At 36.8% G+C, this 15,833-nt stretch overlaps 3 protein-coding genes across 3 annotated transcripts; 1 reads left to right on the top strand and 2 right to left on the bottom strand.

Annotated features, from left to right (window-relative positions):
• Window positions 1-371: 371 nt before the first annotated feature.
• On the top strand, window positions 372-1,010 carry kiss2 (kisspeptin 2). Its single transcript, XM_056235768.1, has 2 exons — window positions 372-573; window positions 656-1,010. Exons 1-2 carry the CDS (start codon window positions 471-473, stop codon window positions 925-927), a joined length of 375 nt encoding a protein of 124 aa, XP_056091743.1. The 5' UTR covers window positions 372-470; the 3' UTR covers window positions 928-1,010.
• Window positions 1,011-1,917: 907 nt separating this feature from the next.
• Window positions 1,918-6,874, bottom strand: ldhba (lactate dehydrogenase Ba). Its single transcript, XM_056235766.1, has 8 exons — window positions 6,746-6,874; window positions 4,811-4,946; window positions 4,382-4,499; window positions 3,801-3,974; window positions 3,521-3,694; window positions 3,216-3,333; window positions 2,645-2,768; window positions 1,918-2,519 (listed from the first exon to the last, which is right to left on the bottom strand). Exons 2-8 carry the CDS (start codon window positions 4,937-4,939, stop codon window positions 2,352-2,354), a joined length of 1,005 nt encoding a protein of 334 aa, XP_056091741.1. The 5' UTR covers window positions 4,940-4,946; window positions 6,746-6,874; the 3' UTR covers window positions 1,918-2,351.
• Window positions 6,875-11,021: 4,147 nt separating this feature from the next.
• On the bottom strand, window positions 11,022-15,561 carry slc25a3a (solute carrier family 25 member 3a). The gene is made up of 7 exons (XM_056235760.1): window positions 15,410-15,561; window positions 13,947-14,074; window positions 13,685-13,864; window positions 13,343-13,524; window positions 12,051-12,223; window positions 11,815-11,925; window positions 11,022-11,386 (listed from the first exon to the last, which is right to left on the bottom strand). Exons 1-7 carry the CDS (start codon window positions 15,537-15,539, stop codon window positions 11,223-11,225), a joined length of 1,068 nt encoding a protein of 355 aa, XP_056091735.1. The 5' UTR covers window positions 15,540-15,561; the 3' UTR covers window positions 11,022-11,222.
• Between the last annotated feature and the right edge of the window lie 272 nt (window positions 15,562-15,833).

Raw genomic sequence — 15,833 nt, 5'->3', positions numbered from 1 at the left:
AGTTTACCATATTTTCCCCACAAACAGTAATTGACCATGATTGTACAAGATTATAGAGCCTCCCTTTTCCTGCTACAAGACCCTTATTTTACTTTCATATCATGTTGTTCTCTGGCACAGAATGAGAGAAAACAAATTAAAATGTGTGATGTGTCTACAAACACACATAATGTGCTTTTGGTGGGCTTCGCAGGCAAAATTTCAGCAGCTATTTGAATAATCGACTTCAGTGTACAGTTTACCACAGGATTTCCAAGAAGAAGAAAAAAAACGAAAAAATTTACAGTTGAAATGCTCTGGATGAGGCAACAGGGACAGGGAGGACCTATTTTTTCAAAGACATTATGTAAAATAAGGTCAGAGGATGTCACCAGCCAAGCTTTATATTGAAGGAGGACAGCAGAGCATGGGTTTGTTCACTGAAGAAAGAAAGGCTCAGCTGTGCTGCATAATCTTTACAATTCAGCAGTATGAAAATCAAGGCACTGATTCTCTTCCTGTCAGCAATGATCTGTCAGTCCACAGCTATGAGAGCACCATTCACTGACATGGATACACCTGAAGCCAGTCCAGGTAAGGTGATGGATTTCAATCCAAATACATGATTAATAATGCTTGTTAAAAAGTGTATTGAAAAGGATATCTTACTTTACAGACTCTAAGCAGCACTATCTCTCAATGGAGCGGAGGCAATTTGACGAGCCCAACGCTTCGGACGACGGAAGCCTTTGCGTTTTCATCCAAGAAAAAGATGAATCGAGTAAAATTTCCTGCAAACATCGATTAACACGCAGTAAATTCAACTACAATCCATTTGGGCTGCGTTTTGGGAAGCGAAATCAAGCGACAACTGACTCTGACAGACCCAAACACGAGCACCTGCTGCCAATGATTCTTTACCTGAGAAAACAATTAGAAACTTCGTGAAAATAACTCTTCATCAGTTGGAAGGATGTGGTTTGCTTCGTTGAAAACTGCGGGTAATTATTTCAGGCACGCTTTGCCGGTTATGCTTTATGGGATTATATGGCGCACTTTGTTTCATTGAGTTATTGTATTTGTGCAATAAACGATTTATATTGTTTGATGGCTTTTGAATTTCCATTCCATCGTTTCCAGTCCAAATATCAAACTCTTCTTAAATCAAGATGCATTTAGCCTACTAAAGTTGTAAAATTACATAAGATATTATGTCCTGTTTTCTGGGGAAATAAATAAAAGTTAAGTGAGTTTTTGCTTAAAACATGCAAAATTATCTGCCAATGGGGTAGGGAAAATAATGTTGTTTCTGTTTGAATTAAGATATTTTTTCTTATCCCATTGGCAGATAATTTAGCTTTTTTAAAGCAAAAACTCACTTAGCTAATTTTAATGAATTCCCCCGGAAAACAGGACATATCTTATGTCATTTCTCATCTATAAATGCATAGTGATTTAAGAATTATTAGATATTTGGACTGGAAACAAGACAAAAATACGAAAGAAGAAAAGCATTTTTATTTTTTTGCAGTGCAGAGTGCGAATTGGGCACCCTGAAGCAGACAGGAGTCACAGGACGTATAAAATGTCGAATATTATTTTCAGATAGTGTTTTCAAAGTTTAGTTTACAAGTAACCTACTCGCGTATTTTCGCCTGGCTGTAAATAGAATGTAGGCCTGATTGTTCACTGCAGGTAAAAGCTGTTTCAACCCTTTTGTTCCTTTAAAGATTGAACATTGACAAACTAATTTGTGTTTTATTATAAATTGTCACTAATACAACAAAATTAGTTTTCATCTTTAAAACGTTTAGGTGAGCAACAAAAAAAAAGTTAGATAACTAGCCTCTCTATTTTAAGTCATTGTATAATACAGCTTGTTTTACCACCGGAAAGTGCAACTTGCATCCATAAGATCACAAAAACAGCCAAGACAGATTTTAACAGTTCATTATTTTATTAACTTCATCTGACACACATACACTAATGACCAACACTTGCAAAATAATTCAGAATGAATACATTTGTATCTACCTCACTTCATTCCCTTCTCCTCTTGACTTAAACAGCAACAGAATGTTCCCTAATGATCTCACTAAATTATGTCCAGACAAGAGAGGTGTTGGTTCTTTCTTCATTGCCTACACAATGACTTAACAAGTGCAAAGATGTTCCCCTTTGATCATTCGCTTTAGAAGAATGATTTCATATTTTAGATTATTATGCCTACATTAACCACCATGGAAAAAAAAAATACTTCAAAGCAACCATATCCAAAAGCAAGTGAGAAGAAAGGACCGACATAGTTAGAAAGTGTGTAGAGATACTGAGGGAGTGTGAAGAGTGAAAGAGTGTGGCATCCCGCAGTTGACCTACAGGTCCTTCAGGTCTTTTTGGATGCCCCACAGAGTGTCACCGCTCTTCTTCAGCTGAGCAATTTCTTCGTCAGTCAGGGTCATGTTGATGACGCTGCCCACTCCACTGCTGTTGAGCACACAGGGCAGACTCAGGTACACCTCCTCGCTGATTCCATACATGCCCTGCAGACGACAAGCAACACGTGAAGTGATCACTAAACAAAAACACCTTGATTCATTATGTGTAGTTCTGGGATATGAAAGTGTATGACTACACCATGATGATAAACGGTGTAAACTCCTCTCACCTTCACCATGGTGGAGACAGGGTGGACCCGGTTCAGGTTCTTCACCAGGGTCTCGGTCAGGTCTGCCACACTGAGGCCGATGGCCCAGTTAGTGTATCCCTTCAGCTTGATCACTTCGTAAGCACTAAGAGAAGATAGGAGCAACTAATTAACAGTGGAGATTTACTTTAACATTACTTAGTCATGTCATTCCAAACACCACTTTTGTCTTTTTTTTTTTTTCTTGAGTATTTTGAAACCAAGAACTTAAAGCTTGAACTTCAAACATTAAATTTCTGTCTGAAAGTTATTGGAGTTGCACAGATTGTCACTATGAACCATTTTGTGTAGAAAATTACTACAAATCCTCTTTGTGTTAAAAAAAACCCCTACAGTATATGGGTTTGTCAAACATTCAATTCGTGTAATTTTGGTATTATTCTGGCTGAAATCCATTTTATTATAACTTGTGAAAATAACGAAAATTATAATTTACCTTTTCAACAGCACTGTGGTTTACTAAAAATGTAATCTAGATTTCCAATTGCCCATCAGTCATATAACAGAGCCCCCGAAACAAGACGTCCCCTACCTGTCCACAACCATCTTGTGAGCTTCCTTCCAGTTCTCGCTGTCTTTATCTGTGCCGATGTCGGGGTTGAGTTTCTGCAGGCTGACTCCCGCCACATTTGTTCCACTCCATACAGGCACTGTTAAACAAAAGAACAGCAACTTCAAATCAAATATGCTGTGATTAACTGAAATCGTGCCACATCATGCAGCAGTTGATATTGTGTATCAATCTTATTCTTTCTGCTAGTCCTTCATCATCTCCCAGTTACTTTTCTTCCTCTCCACACCCTCCATCTTTCCTCTCCATTCAGCTCCCTCTCTCACCGCTGGAGTCTCCATGCTCTCCCAGGATGTAGCCATTAAAGCTGCTGGAGTGGATGCCCAGTTTCTCCGCCATGATGTAACGGAAGCGGGCGGAGTCCAGGTTGGTCCCGCTACCAATGACACGGTGCTTTGGCAGGCCGCTCAGCTTCCAGGTCACGTAGGTCAGAACATCCACTGGATGAACACGGACAACCACAGTTAATACAGATACACTACAGGTACCTGAAGTGCTGCAACGCAAAACATTCAAATTAAGCATGTTTTGAGTTGATTTGCTCACCTGGATTAGACACCACAACAAGGATGCAGTCAGGACTGTATTTGACAATCTGAGGGATGATGTGTTTGAAAATGTTGACGTTCCTCTGCACCAGGTTCAATCTGCTCTCACCCTCCTGTTGACGCACTCCGGCCGTCACCACCACGATACGAGAGTTAGCAGTCACGGAATAGTCTATCAAAGAAACACATACACTGCCACTCAAAACTTCAGGCAGTACAACTGAAATAAAACTTAAAGCCTTTCAGCATAAATGTGCATTGTTCAGCAAATTTTTCCAGGCGAAATCTAGCAATTTCAATAAGAATTCACAGAACCAGGCATTTTCCGTCAAGGCCAAAATATTTCATAATGGGTTCAGGTTGGTTACACGGATCTGCTGTTGACCAACTGTTTGGTTTGCAAGTAACTTCTGCTTCAAACATCACTACACTATTGACAAGTACCTTTTTTTGCATGCAAAACATCGATTGCACCTTAAGCCTCTATTTTATAAGATCACGAGAACTTGATGTATATTAATATACAAGCTAAAATAATCTGATCATTTTAACAGTCAGGCTCATGGAAGTGCATCCCACCCTTGTCAGCCACAATCTTAGGGGTCTTGAGGAAAAGGCTGCCGTGTTGCAAATCCAACATTTCTCCCCTCAGTCTATCCTCCACAACATCCACCAGAGCCAGTTCATCTGTAAGCTCCTACAAGACAGGAAACAACATTACTTTAAATGCATGACAATTTTCATAGTAAGGTACAGTCACATTAGAGAAATTTAGCAGGCAAAAGCAGCTCACTGTCTATAGTGCAGCTTATGCAATGCTCCCAATTGCATCGATTCCTATTGAAATGACTAGATTTTGCCTGCAAAACTTCACCTAGCGACAGTAAATGTGACCACAAACTATAGTAGCTATAAATATTATATATATTCAAGGCATGAATGCCACCAAAATTCAAAGTAAAAACATTTGCTCATTACACTTGTGTAGAGTGATATTAAGTCTCTTACCCTAAGCAGGACGCTGACAGCGCACGCCATGCCCACCTGTCCCACGCCAACAATTGTGACTTTGTTCCTGGGGGGCTCAGCGGGGCCGCTGGCCAAAGGAGTGATCAGTTTCTCCATTACTGAAGCCATGATCCCACTGGAAGAACAGGACAGATCATGTACACAATGCAAACTAATGAGAATGTACCACTTCTAAGCCATCAATAATAGAAATGAAAGTAGAAAAAAGAAAAAAAAAATGACAGGAAGGTTTGGAGTAAACGTTAACTGGGTAAGAGGACATGGTCAGGCATCAAAGCTGGGTCAAGGTAACCCTCACTCCTTAAACCATTACTCCATATTGTGCAAATTACCCATATCCTGAGTTGCAACCAGCAGATGCCCACTTGATAATAAAATTACCCACTAGAGCCAAGTCACTCTGCCCCCATTTGCTAGACAAACTGAAGGAGTGTTTCTACACACTGCAATATTAATTAGGCAGTGTGTCCATCCCAGACAAACAAGAGGGGAAAAAAAAGTAACAAAATATATATATATATATATACTAAATTATTTATAGTTTACTTTGCCCCATCTAGGAAGCTTCTAAGTGCATTATACAAATTAAACCATTTATTTTAGGCAGTTAGAATTCCAGTCAATTAAGTTTATTACAGTTGACTAGACAAGACTGCACTGGCTTATGAGCATGCAAATTCTGGCACACACACACAGAAAGAGCGCTCAATTGTGACACTAATCCACAATGGGCTCATGAGGATTATGTTAGACGTTAGATATTATCTAGAAAGTGTTAGATATTGCCATCATAAAAGGTCTAATTGCACTTCTTCAAGGGTCATAGCCAGTATAACATAGTCGTGCGCCTTTATCTCTAAACCTTATATTGAAATGCTGCTGCTACTTAACATAACTATCGTTTTATGAACTGATATTTGTGTGAAAAGCTCAACCAATTACATGAAGCCTAAGCAGTACTGAAGACTACTCTCTGCTAGTGCTAAACATACACTTAAAATCAAAATAGTGGCCTAGAAGTACTGTGTAAAAACTAACAAACAAAATCAAAGCTATGAGTGTAATAAAAATGAAATAATGCAACGCTATGTGGCAAGCGAAGGCTAATGTATAAATCAAATGAACTAAAATGGTGTGAAAATTCACCTTTGTTTATTCATTCAATTGTAAATAACATTTAAAACCATAACATTTTATAAGAATTATTAACAATAATTTTAAATACTTTCTCATTTACAAATGTAATTACATTATTTAAAGCTAAAATAAAATCGTATAATAAGAAGATTTTTTTACTCGTTAAATAGTTTGCTACGGTGTCCACAGAGAATTCGAATTGCTCTAAAAAAAATAAAACAAAAAGTAAGTATTTCAACTTAATACAGCGCTCATAAAACCATTTTATGACGCAACCGTCCTTATCACGTCCTTGACGATTCGGATGCAGTAATTGCGTCTGAAAACAAACAGCAAATTGTAAAATCATGATGGTAATCGATTCACTCTTATTTTAAGAGCCTCGAGTTAATCATGCATTCGTAGTTTGGCCTCTGTCCATCAGATGAATCTAAACAAGGCCAAATTCACGGTCAGCGTGCAGTGGATTCCTCCATGTTCATGCGTGAACCAAACACAAACGTCCTTGGCTGCTCATCTATCAATTCAGGTTGGAAACACGACTGTTACTTCACTTTAAACGCAACAAAAGACTTCAAACTTCAAGGTGTGACGCACGGAAGTGTTGCAAACATTAGGACGCCGATTTTTCACACCTCTTCAATGTCAAAAACACTGGTTATACATCATCGCACCATGACGACGGTGCTTGTTTAACATAATGTTGCTAATCGAGAGAATTTATTTAGATGAGGCTTATACGAAGCAATAAAACAGCCATTCAAACCATATACATACATTTGTTGCAGGAATGTTAAATATGTATCCTTAGCTGCAGGAAGGGCAGTGAAAGCCGCTGCTGAGTACCGGTGAGAGCGAGCGCGTGCGTGCGTGGTCGCGTGACTCGTGGAGGAGCGGAATTTAAGCGTGCGGCGCTACGCAGAAAGCGTATGACCTACTGTCACAAGTGCATGCGATGCCCTTACTGATATGAGGAATATGAGAACGACAGACCGGCCCACTTTCCCCTTGGAGGACTATGTCAAGGATTTAATTGTTATTATAAAAATACTTCCTCTCCACTGACCTTGCACCTTAATGGGATCTGTATTACTGAAATATTTGTCAATAATTCCACATTAAAGTTGTATCCCAATAATCACTATGCAAAGTCAAATATTACAATTAAAACATTGAATTTTCCAGCTTTCATTATATTATTTGGGATGTTGGTTGCCCAATGGAGTTGCATGGGTGGGGTTGTGTGTGTTATGCAACATGACAGGTTTTGAACTGCCTAGTAAACACATGCAGATGGAACATAATTAGTGAATCTTGTTGTAACTCGAACATTACATTTCAAATACAAAATCAAGAAAACTCGCGTGGCTACTTTACTTAAAGAGGGCATAGATTACCTTCAATTTTGAAATAAAACAATTGATCTCAAATGGCTTTTGCATTTTGGAGCCACATGTTTCCTAGATTATGATAGATAGATAGATAGATAGATAGATAGATAGATAGATAGATAGATAGATAGATAGATAGATAGATAGATAGATAGATAGATAGATAGATAGATAGATAGATAGATAGATGTGCTATGGCACCTCAGCAACAAAGCAACAGCCTTTTTATGATCAAACAATGCTTTCTTAAATCCTAAATATGGGGACCAATGAGGCCTCTGTTCCTCCCACTGGCTCGTCCAATAAGAGCATGCATCAGTCAGTGACATCAGAGCAGATTTAAGGGCACTGCCATTATTTGCTTAAAAGCTTAGATAAAGGAAGAATGTTTTTCTACATACATCAAATAAGGTAATAAAGAGATGAATATACTAAATGGATGAAGATGAAGAAACGAGCAAGAGAGAAGAAGAGGAGCTGTGCATGTGTGTGTTAGGGGGGATTATGGGACACCTTGCTGTCTAATTAGTGTTTGGTTTTGTGGATAGATTGGTGTATTACAAAACTGTCTGTGCCCTCTAGGTCTTGCCATCCTGACGGCCACTATGGAGCTATTATAGTGTTCTATAGATAGTTCCTGGAAATTTTAAATTCTCCCATTAGAGTTTTCATTGTAGTCTATCTATGCGTTTACTATTTCTTTAATGCACTCAAGCCCTTATCAAGCTGCAAACGAACACGTAACCATACTTTACTCTCTCATGCTGTTTATCTAAAATGATGTGTCAATCCTGGTAAATTTAGACTTTTTTAGTCTAAAAATGGCGCTTTGTAAATACCGAAGTACAAATACAACCTGTCATGTTTAATGTCATTGAAATTAGTTCAGGTGTCAGTTGAGAAATGTATTTATCTATTGCCATTGCTGTCTAAATACTGAAGTAGATGTGTACACAACAGGTTTGTCCGTCCCTCATTGGCATAGTTCACCTCATAGCCTATATTCCCACCAATCAGTGAGCACAAACCTACCGCCCATCAAACCAGTGTCCAATCACAGAGAGACGCTGTACTTCATGAGGAAAATGAGGGCAGCTTGAACATGGAAAGTCAGCTCTGAATATGAGTCGGCAAAACTGTTGTATATGAAACATTTATATAGTTGTATATCAGTTACATGTACTGCATATAGATTATTACCCTTATAAATTAAACTAAGAAGGAATGTAATTCATTGTCTAGTATGCTATCTTTATTCTGCTTCTAGGCTCTTCAATCCCTCTCATGGAATATCACAGAGGCTGGCAAACGTTTGGTTATTAATGAACCCATGTGACCCGGCTGAAGGACTGCATGCTATTTCAGACTGACCTTTATTATGAGACAAGGGTTGCAACAATAGAGAGAGACAGACACATTAGCACACACTCACATGCACAAATACATAGAGTGTGGCATTTGCCAACACTATTCTCACCTCAGGGTTTCTTTTGGACGAAATGTTTCATTACCCAACTTTTATAAATGTATGAAAACAGTACCAAATCTTTATGTTTGTCAAATATGAAGCCATAATGGTGAAGCAAAGCAAATCTTCATTAAGTAATGATCTCAGTATTTACACCTTTGATTTTTTTTTATAGAGTGAAAGTTTTGAGGTGTTTTGAGAAATTATTATGCATAAATGAAATGTAAGTGCAGATTATGCATGATACAGCATATTTATCTGAGATTTTAACAAAACATGATTTCTAACCAGTGCTTTTTAGTATCATTAAAATATTTTAATTGTTTTTTACCTTTATTTTTTCCATTTTGTTTTTAGCTAAAGTAATTTTTAAAGTAGTTTTGAGTATTCATTTTTGAAAATATGCCTATACAGTTTTTTATTATCATTTATTTAGTTTTAGTTAGTGAAAATGAAAAAATGTTGCTTTTATTGCAGGTAACGTTTATTTTATTTCAAATAACGAAAAAGTTTTTTTTATTCCAACTCATCCAAATGCTGCTACTTTTGCATTTTTCCAGCCGTGACAGTCAAATCTAATTTGTGTAATTCTATTGCACATGATCACATGAGCTTCACAAACAGCTGCTTTAACATTTAACTCTCTATGTTGCCAGCTGGTCCAACAGTATTTTGCATCCATGTGGGTTATGATTTATTTATTCATTCCAGTTTATATGATTTGTCAAACTAAAGTTCATTTATATACCAAAATCACAGTGAAATCATGTGCTTTTAACACACTTTTGATGGCTTGATGCTGTAATACAAACTAGGGAGGTGAAGGTGCATGTGGAGCCATTACAGAGTAAATGGATTTGTGGCACAAAGGTTACAGTGAAATGCAGCTGTGCACCTCGTGACCTTTGACCCTCAGCATCAGCGGCTTAGGAAGCAAATCAGAGAGCCTTCATTTCTCAGAATTCGTCTTCACAGTACTGTCACTGCAAACCACATTAACAAGACAAACCAAATGGGATATAATGACAACAATGGAACAAACAGACACTTATAAGAGAACACCCTGTCCTTCGCTCTCAAAAACTCATACTCTCTCACAAAGATGTCCAAATGCAGGGACACTCTGTGAAATGAATGACCCCTCTCTGCTTGGTGTTCCTCTGATAGGATGTCTCTTAAGAGCTCAAAACAGGCTGTACTGAGGTCACAGGTCACCATTTTCCCGTTGCTTACATCAAGGTGATGACAATAGGAGAGAGAACGTTCATTGTAACATCTAGTTCATCACTCGTACTGGCCACTCAAAGCAATTGAGACACTGTGGATGTCACATCACTGAAATGCTATAAAATATTCATAAAGGAAACTAATTAAAGGTGCATTCAAATGATATTCAAGAGCAGGAGTTTCCATCTTGTTCACCTTTTGTTAGCTGAACTGGTATGACCTAATACATATGTACATATATGTATTTGGTTATACATTAATTTAATTTCTATCACAATCTCACAAACCAGTGTTGGGTGTAATGCATTATTAAGTAATGGATTACTGTAATTTAATTACTTTTCCCTTGAAAAATTAAAGTAAGGGATTGTTTTTCTGTGATTGAATTACTTCTTGTTTAATTGCGTTACATGCTGTTTAAAGTTATTTTAATATTATTTACACATTATATTAGTAATATTTAATTTTTATACTTTGTTTTCATTTCAATTTTAGTGTATGTTTTAGTAATTTTATGTGCTTTTGAAATTTAATTTATTTTTATTTAAGTTTTTGTAATTTTCATTTCAGTTAGTTGCCAAGGCAATATTTCTAATTATCATTTAAGTTTTTCATCCAACATTTATATTTTATTTTTATTTCAAATAACAAAAAATATTTTTTATTTAGTAAACAAACAACAACACTGTCTGAAACCCTGTTCTACTGTATAATAAATACGCCTTAATAAAAGTATCTATTGTATAAAAAATAAGCTTAAATATTTACACTACATATGAAATATATGTACCTAATATTAGGGAAACTTTTACAATTCTAGATATAATGACAAAACACTTTTAATACACACAAATAACAACCAAAATTCTCATTCCAGAAGATTTTTTATTTTTTTTTAAGTATTCAGTTACCTAATGAGAGAAAAAAGGTTTGAAAAGCACAAAAGTCAAATAAAAATCAACAGATGTTAGGTGTGTGATTGATTTTACTCTAATATTCATACAGACATACAGTGACACTGGAGAAACCCAGTGTCATATGATCATTTAATAGTGCTTTCAGCATTGATAAACACACCAGGACCTGTTGCGTTTATTGCAAGGGGTGAATGTGGAATTTTTTTTTTTTTTTGTGAAGTTACTCAGGATAAAGTTGATAAATGAGGAGTCTAGTAGTCCAGGAGACCCATCTTCCTCTTAAGGGACTCGGGCATTTCAGGGGGTGGTGGACGGGGCAGACGGAAGTACACCTTCACTGAGTCATAGATGAACCACTGTAGGGCGGTCAGCGTGCCAATCATAATGATTCGAGCAACAAGACCCTTCCACACACCTGTGGGAGAAAGAGAAGCTATATGAACACTTGATTTATACACAGATTGACCCGACAGTATTTAACTGTTACTCTGCTGTGCTAATTGATCCATCTGACTTCAATCATGCTAATAATCAAACCAACTGAGATAAAAGAGCAAAATAAAATGATTGTTTTTCCATATGAAACTGATGTTATCTAATGGGAATAAATCCAGGAACAACAGCAGCCTCTTTTGGTAATAAAGAGTATTACATCCCTTTGCAACTTCACGCTGCTTTAATGTCTAAAGTTTTTTTAATGTAATAAAATAATAGCAATTCAAATCAGTATTTCATGTCCATGAATTTATCTATTGGTCTTGCTGGTCATTATGGCAAAATCAACTCCTCAGGTTTTCTTTGTGACCCACTGCTGTTGACTGGTATGTGTGTGCTGTGACTCACCTACAGGTCCCAGTCTTTTCAGCACCTCAACAGCTGAACTGCCTTTCTCTTTGTTTAGTACAGACACCACAGAGTCCGCGGGATGGGACACCATAGCACAGAACACGCCAGCTGAGGAGAGACACACAGCAAAGCTCACATGTATCTATATCTATCTATGCAAAGTTGAGCCAGCACTCTTTACAAAGACATGTCTAAAAGTTTATAACCTTGTATCTAAGGGCCCAAACACTTACCAATATAACCAGCAACAAAGGTCACCACCAGCTGCTCAGCTTTGGAGCACTCACTGCGGGGTTTTGGTACTACGTGTTTGTACAGCATCTCCACGGTACGCTCGAAACAGGCAAACTTCATCATGGTGTAGGGGATCTGCCTCAGCCATAAGGGAAAAACACCTTTATAGAACCTGCACAGATGATAACATCAACAATCAGTTCTCCAGCACACAATATAGGTCTACTGAAGGGCCTCGTGGGTAATGAAATCAATTTTTTACTGTTTGGCAGCCTTAACCCTCTGGTGATCTTCAGTAATTTTTTAACCCAATTTTTTTTTTTTTTTTTTTTATCGGAATGGTACAAAACTTTGTGAGTTTTTGGCATTTGTTATATGAACGCACGCACGCACGGACAGCAATTTTTGGGTACAATTCAGCCACAATGAAATAATCTTTGATAATGTCTAAATATATCCACATCCAAAATGAATAAAAGTAATTATATCTGAAAAGAATCTAATTATCAAGTAGGGCATAATATATACACACACTCCATTTTAACTTTTAATTTAATAAAAAAAAAAAAAATATATATATATATATATATATATATGTATTATTTTATAGAAATTATGGTTATCATCATTAACTAAACTAAAACTATTAAAACATTGTGTTCACTGAAATAAAATAAAATATTAGTTAAAAAACTTGAAATGACTAAAATGATTAACAGCAAATAAATGAAAAATATGACAAACTGAAACAAAAATATAGTAAACCTAAATATTTAAATAAGTGCATAACAAAGGGCATAACAAAATGATTCAAAATTTAACTAAATTTAACACAAAAACTAAAAATATAATAAAAGCCTATTCAAAATATAAATAAAAATAAAACTAATAGGAATAAATGGTGCATAATTTAGAGGAGAATACTTTGAATACTAAAATATAGGTGCTACATAAAAATATAGGTGTCTACTAGTACACTGAAACAATTTGGTACAGAACCAATTTTTACTCAGAAATTGCTAGTGAATTACACAAATAATGACAGAGAATCAGCAAGTAACACATTAAATTAGGCATGAAATTGTGAAATAGTATTTTCTTGCAAAACATACTCCTTTTTGTTTCATTTACAACCTGGAAAAAATTATTTGCACCAAGAAATCCCCTCAAAATACAAAATATTAAAGAATAAATATTACTGTGTATATAAATTATAGTACATATAATCCAGTCTATTTTGACAAGTATGACCCTTAAGTGAGGAGGAGCAGAGAGTTAAGGATCTACTCACGCGTTTATCCCCTCCTCAGCATGCATTTTGGGGGCGCACTCTCTCAGGGTGTTAGCGTAGCCGGGCTGCGTCTGGATGCGCACTTTGCACGCTTCCATAGGAGCCAGTGCAATATCGGCGAAAAACTCAGCGCTGGCTGATGCGGCCAGATAAACGGACGTCCTCCACAAATAAGCATTCTCCTGTTTACCAGACCAAACCAAACGACAGCAGTTAGCTGTAGATCTATCACAAACGGATTTGCAAAAATATGTTCAAATAACTGTTTTGGAACAATCTTTGCAGAGTCAAATTAGTTCCCTTTCATTTTCTCTCTTATTTGTATCCCAAATGTAGACTTACCTCTCCAAGCATGTCATTGTACAGGGACTTAAAGACTTCATAGAAACCAAACTTGCAAAGGCCTTGCATGGAATAACCAATGAATGTAGGAGCCCACCCTTTGCCCAGCCCTCTCACGCCATCCTCTCTCAAAGTGACTGAGAAACCATTGAAGATGGACTTGTACTTAACCGGGTCCACCTGTTGGACAACAGGAATAATGCATTAGTGAATGTCTGGCTGGTAAGCTGGTAACTTGTTTAGTTTTTATATGTTAAATGACCTGTATGCGGCATTTAATGAGGTCGAGGGGCACGACTGCAGTGTGTGTGAGGCCACAGCTCAAAACACCACCGAAACCGCAGAGGGCGTAAAATTTATTTGACCCATATTCACAGCTCACATCTGCATCTGAGGGAGGAAAACACTTGTCATTTGACATCACAGCATTTCCCTTTAAATTTGATCACAAATATCAATACTGTGTGTGTAATACAGAATGGAAAATCAGAAGTCACACTTCTTTTGAAGAAAAATAAAGCTTATTTTGGCACCTATGGTTTCATGAAGAACATTTAACATCCATGGAACCTTTCCATTTCACAAAAGGTGAATATAGTGGAAAAATATTCTTAAGATAGTTAAAATGATCATAAAAATAAAGGTTCCAAAAGGGGTTTTTGCCATAGAAGAACCATGTTTGGTTTCCCAAAGAACCTGAATAGTTCTTAAAATAAGCTTTTTTATGTGTGTGTGTGTGTGTGTGTGTGTGTGTGTAGGACATTTTAACAATCTCAAGAATCTTTTTCTACTATAAAGAAACTTCTGTGTATTGAAAAGATTCCATGGATGTTTATAGAGTCATGGAAGCCAATACAGAAACTTTATTTTCAAGAGTGTTCTTCAAACTAAGCAAAATTATTATTTTAAGAACTCTTTACTGAGAGAACCCAAAATGGTTCTTGAATTGCATTGCTGCCAATTTAATGAGTTGGAGAGGCCAACAAAGCAAAATCAGATAGCCTATAGTTCTAGATCACGAGAGTTCACGACAAATGATGATGTCTGAATTGAGAATGAATTGTTCTTTTGAATCTGATCCAGTTCATATAATCGGAATGCTTTATTCACAAATCGGATATTGTGCATTTGTCATATTCAACTCACTGGCTCAATGAACATTGTTGCAGCAGCTAACAGAGAAAAACTGGGAAAAAGAGCCTGTTTGTCAAACAAAACTTGCATGACTGCAAGAGACTTAGAATATAATTCACAAATCGTATTGACTACATTCACAATGATTTTGCATCCTTTTTGTCCTCATTCATTGTAATTGCATTGAGGAAAACAAGCAGATTCAGCACATTATTCAAAATGTGTCCCATAGGAGGAGGATGAAACAGGTATATGGTGATTTAACTTTAATTTTGGGTTAACTATTCTTTTAACAGTCTTGAGAAAAAGTGCCTTGGCAGGCAATCATGACAATTAAGTCTATTAGCCAGACGTGTAATCCTTGTGGAGGAAGTTAATTCTTTAAGAATGGAATGACAAGCAGTCTGATAGAGTCCACTTTAAAAATAGCATAGTGTAATTTCACTGAGCTTTATCATTACATCCATGACCTTTTCAAATATTTATAACGAATAATAAATAAATAAATAAATACAATCTTGGACATAAAGCCTATTCAATATGTCTAATTCTGTTTGCGACTTCAGAAGATAAAGAACAACAACTTCTTACCATTATGAGCTGCTGCAGCAAGTTTGCGTTTTATCTGCCGGCTCTCATGTTGCTGATCTGGTTTAATGGAGAAAAGAGGAGTCTGGAAAGGATTCGACCGTGCCAACTGTGTTAAGGTGGTTGGGTACATTTTCACCAGGGGTTTACTGCCAAAAACAGACAGGTGACCATCTTAAATCAAACAAAAGTTAGGTTTTTTGCTGAGGAACAGTATTTATCTCTCATTCAAATATTTCAGAAAATTCATGTTAAAAAGAAACGGTACACTCACTTGTCGGTTGTAAAGAAAGACGCCTCCTGGGTGCATCAGCGGCAGGCGGATCTGGGACATCAGATGACCTCAGACTAAATCACCCTGACCTTCTGTGACGTCACCACAGAGACTTCACTACGTTTCCCACTGGAAAGAGCTATGATGGTATTA

Source organism: Rhinichthys klamathensis, unplaced genomic scaffold (assembly GCF_029890125.1).
Source record: "Rhinichthys klamathensis goyatoka isolate OS25496 unplaced genomic scaffold, OSU_Roscu_1.1 h1tg000430l_1, whole genome shotgun sequence".
In the NCBI taxonomy this organism is placed as follows: domain Eukaryota; kingdom Metazoa; phylum Chordata; class Actinopteri; order Cypriniformes; family Leuciscidae; genus Rhinichthys; species Rhinichthys klamathensis.
This window is presented reverse-complemented; position numbering and strand designations above follow the sequence as displayed.

What these genes read in the sequence shown, in the direction of transcription:
- slc25a3a (XM_056235760.1), bottom strand. Translation starts at nt 15,539, where the DNA reads ATGTACCCAACCACCTTAACACAGTTGGCACGGTCGAATCCTTTCCAG. An exon ending in TGCTGCAGCAGCTCATAATG is followed by an intron (nt 14,075 to 15,409) that starts GTAAGAAGTTGT and finishes TTCCTCCCTCAG; the next exon opens with ATGCAGATGTGAGCTGTGAA. An exon ending in TCATTAAATGCCGCATACAG is followed by an intron (nt 13,865 to 13,946) that starts GTCATTTAACAT and finishes GTTGTCCAACAG; the next exon opens with GTGGACCCGGTTAAGTACAA.
- ldhba (XM_056235766.1), bottom strand. Translation starts at nt 4,939, where the DNA reads ATGGCTTCAGTAATGGAGAAACTGATCACTCCTTTGGCCAGCGGCCCC. An exon ending in AGAGCATGGAGACTCCAGCG is followed by an intron (nt 3,334 to 3,520) that starts GTGAGAGAGGGA and finishes TTTGTTTAACAG; the next exon opens with TGCCTGTATGGAGTGGAACA. An exon ending in CACAAGATGGTTGTGGACAG is followed by an intron (nt 2,769 to 3,215) that starts GTAGGGGACGTC and finishes ATCTTCTCTTAG; the next exon opens with TGCTTACGAAGTGATCAAGC.
- kiss2 (XM_056235768.1), top strand. Translation starts at nt 471, where the DNA reads ATGAAAATCAAGGCACTGATTCTCTTCCTGTCAGCAATGATCTGTCAG. An exon ending in TACACCTGAAGCCAGTCCAG is followed by an intron (nt 574 to 655) that starts GTAAGGTGATGG and finishes CTTACTTTACAG; the next exon opens with ACTCTAAGCAGCACTATCTC.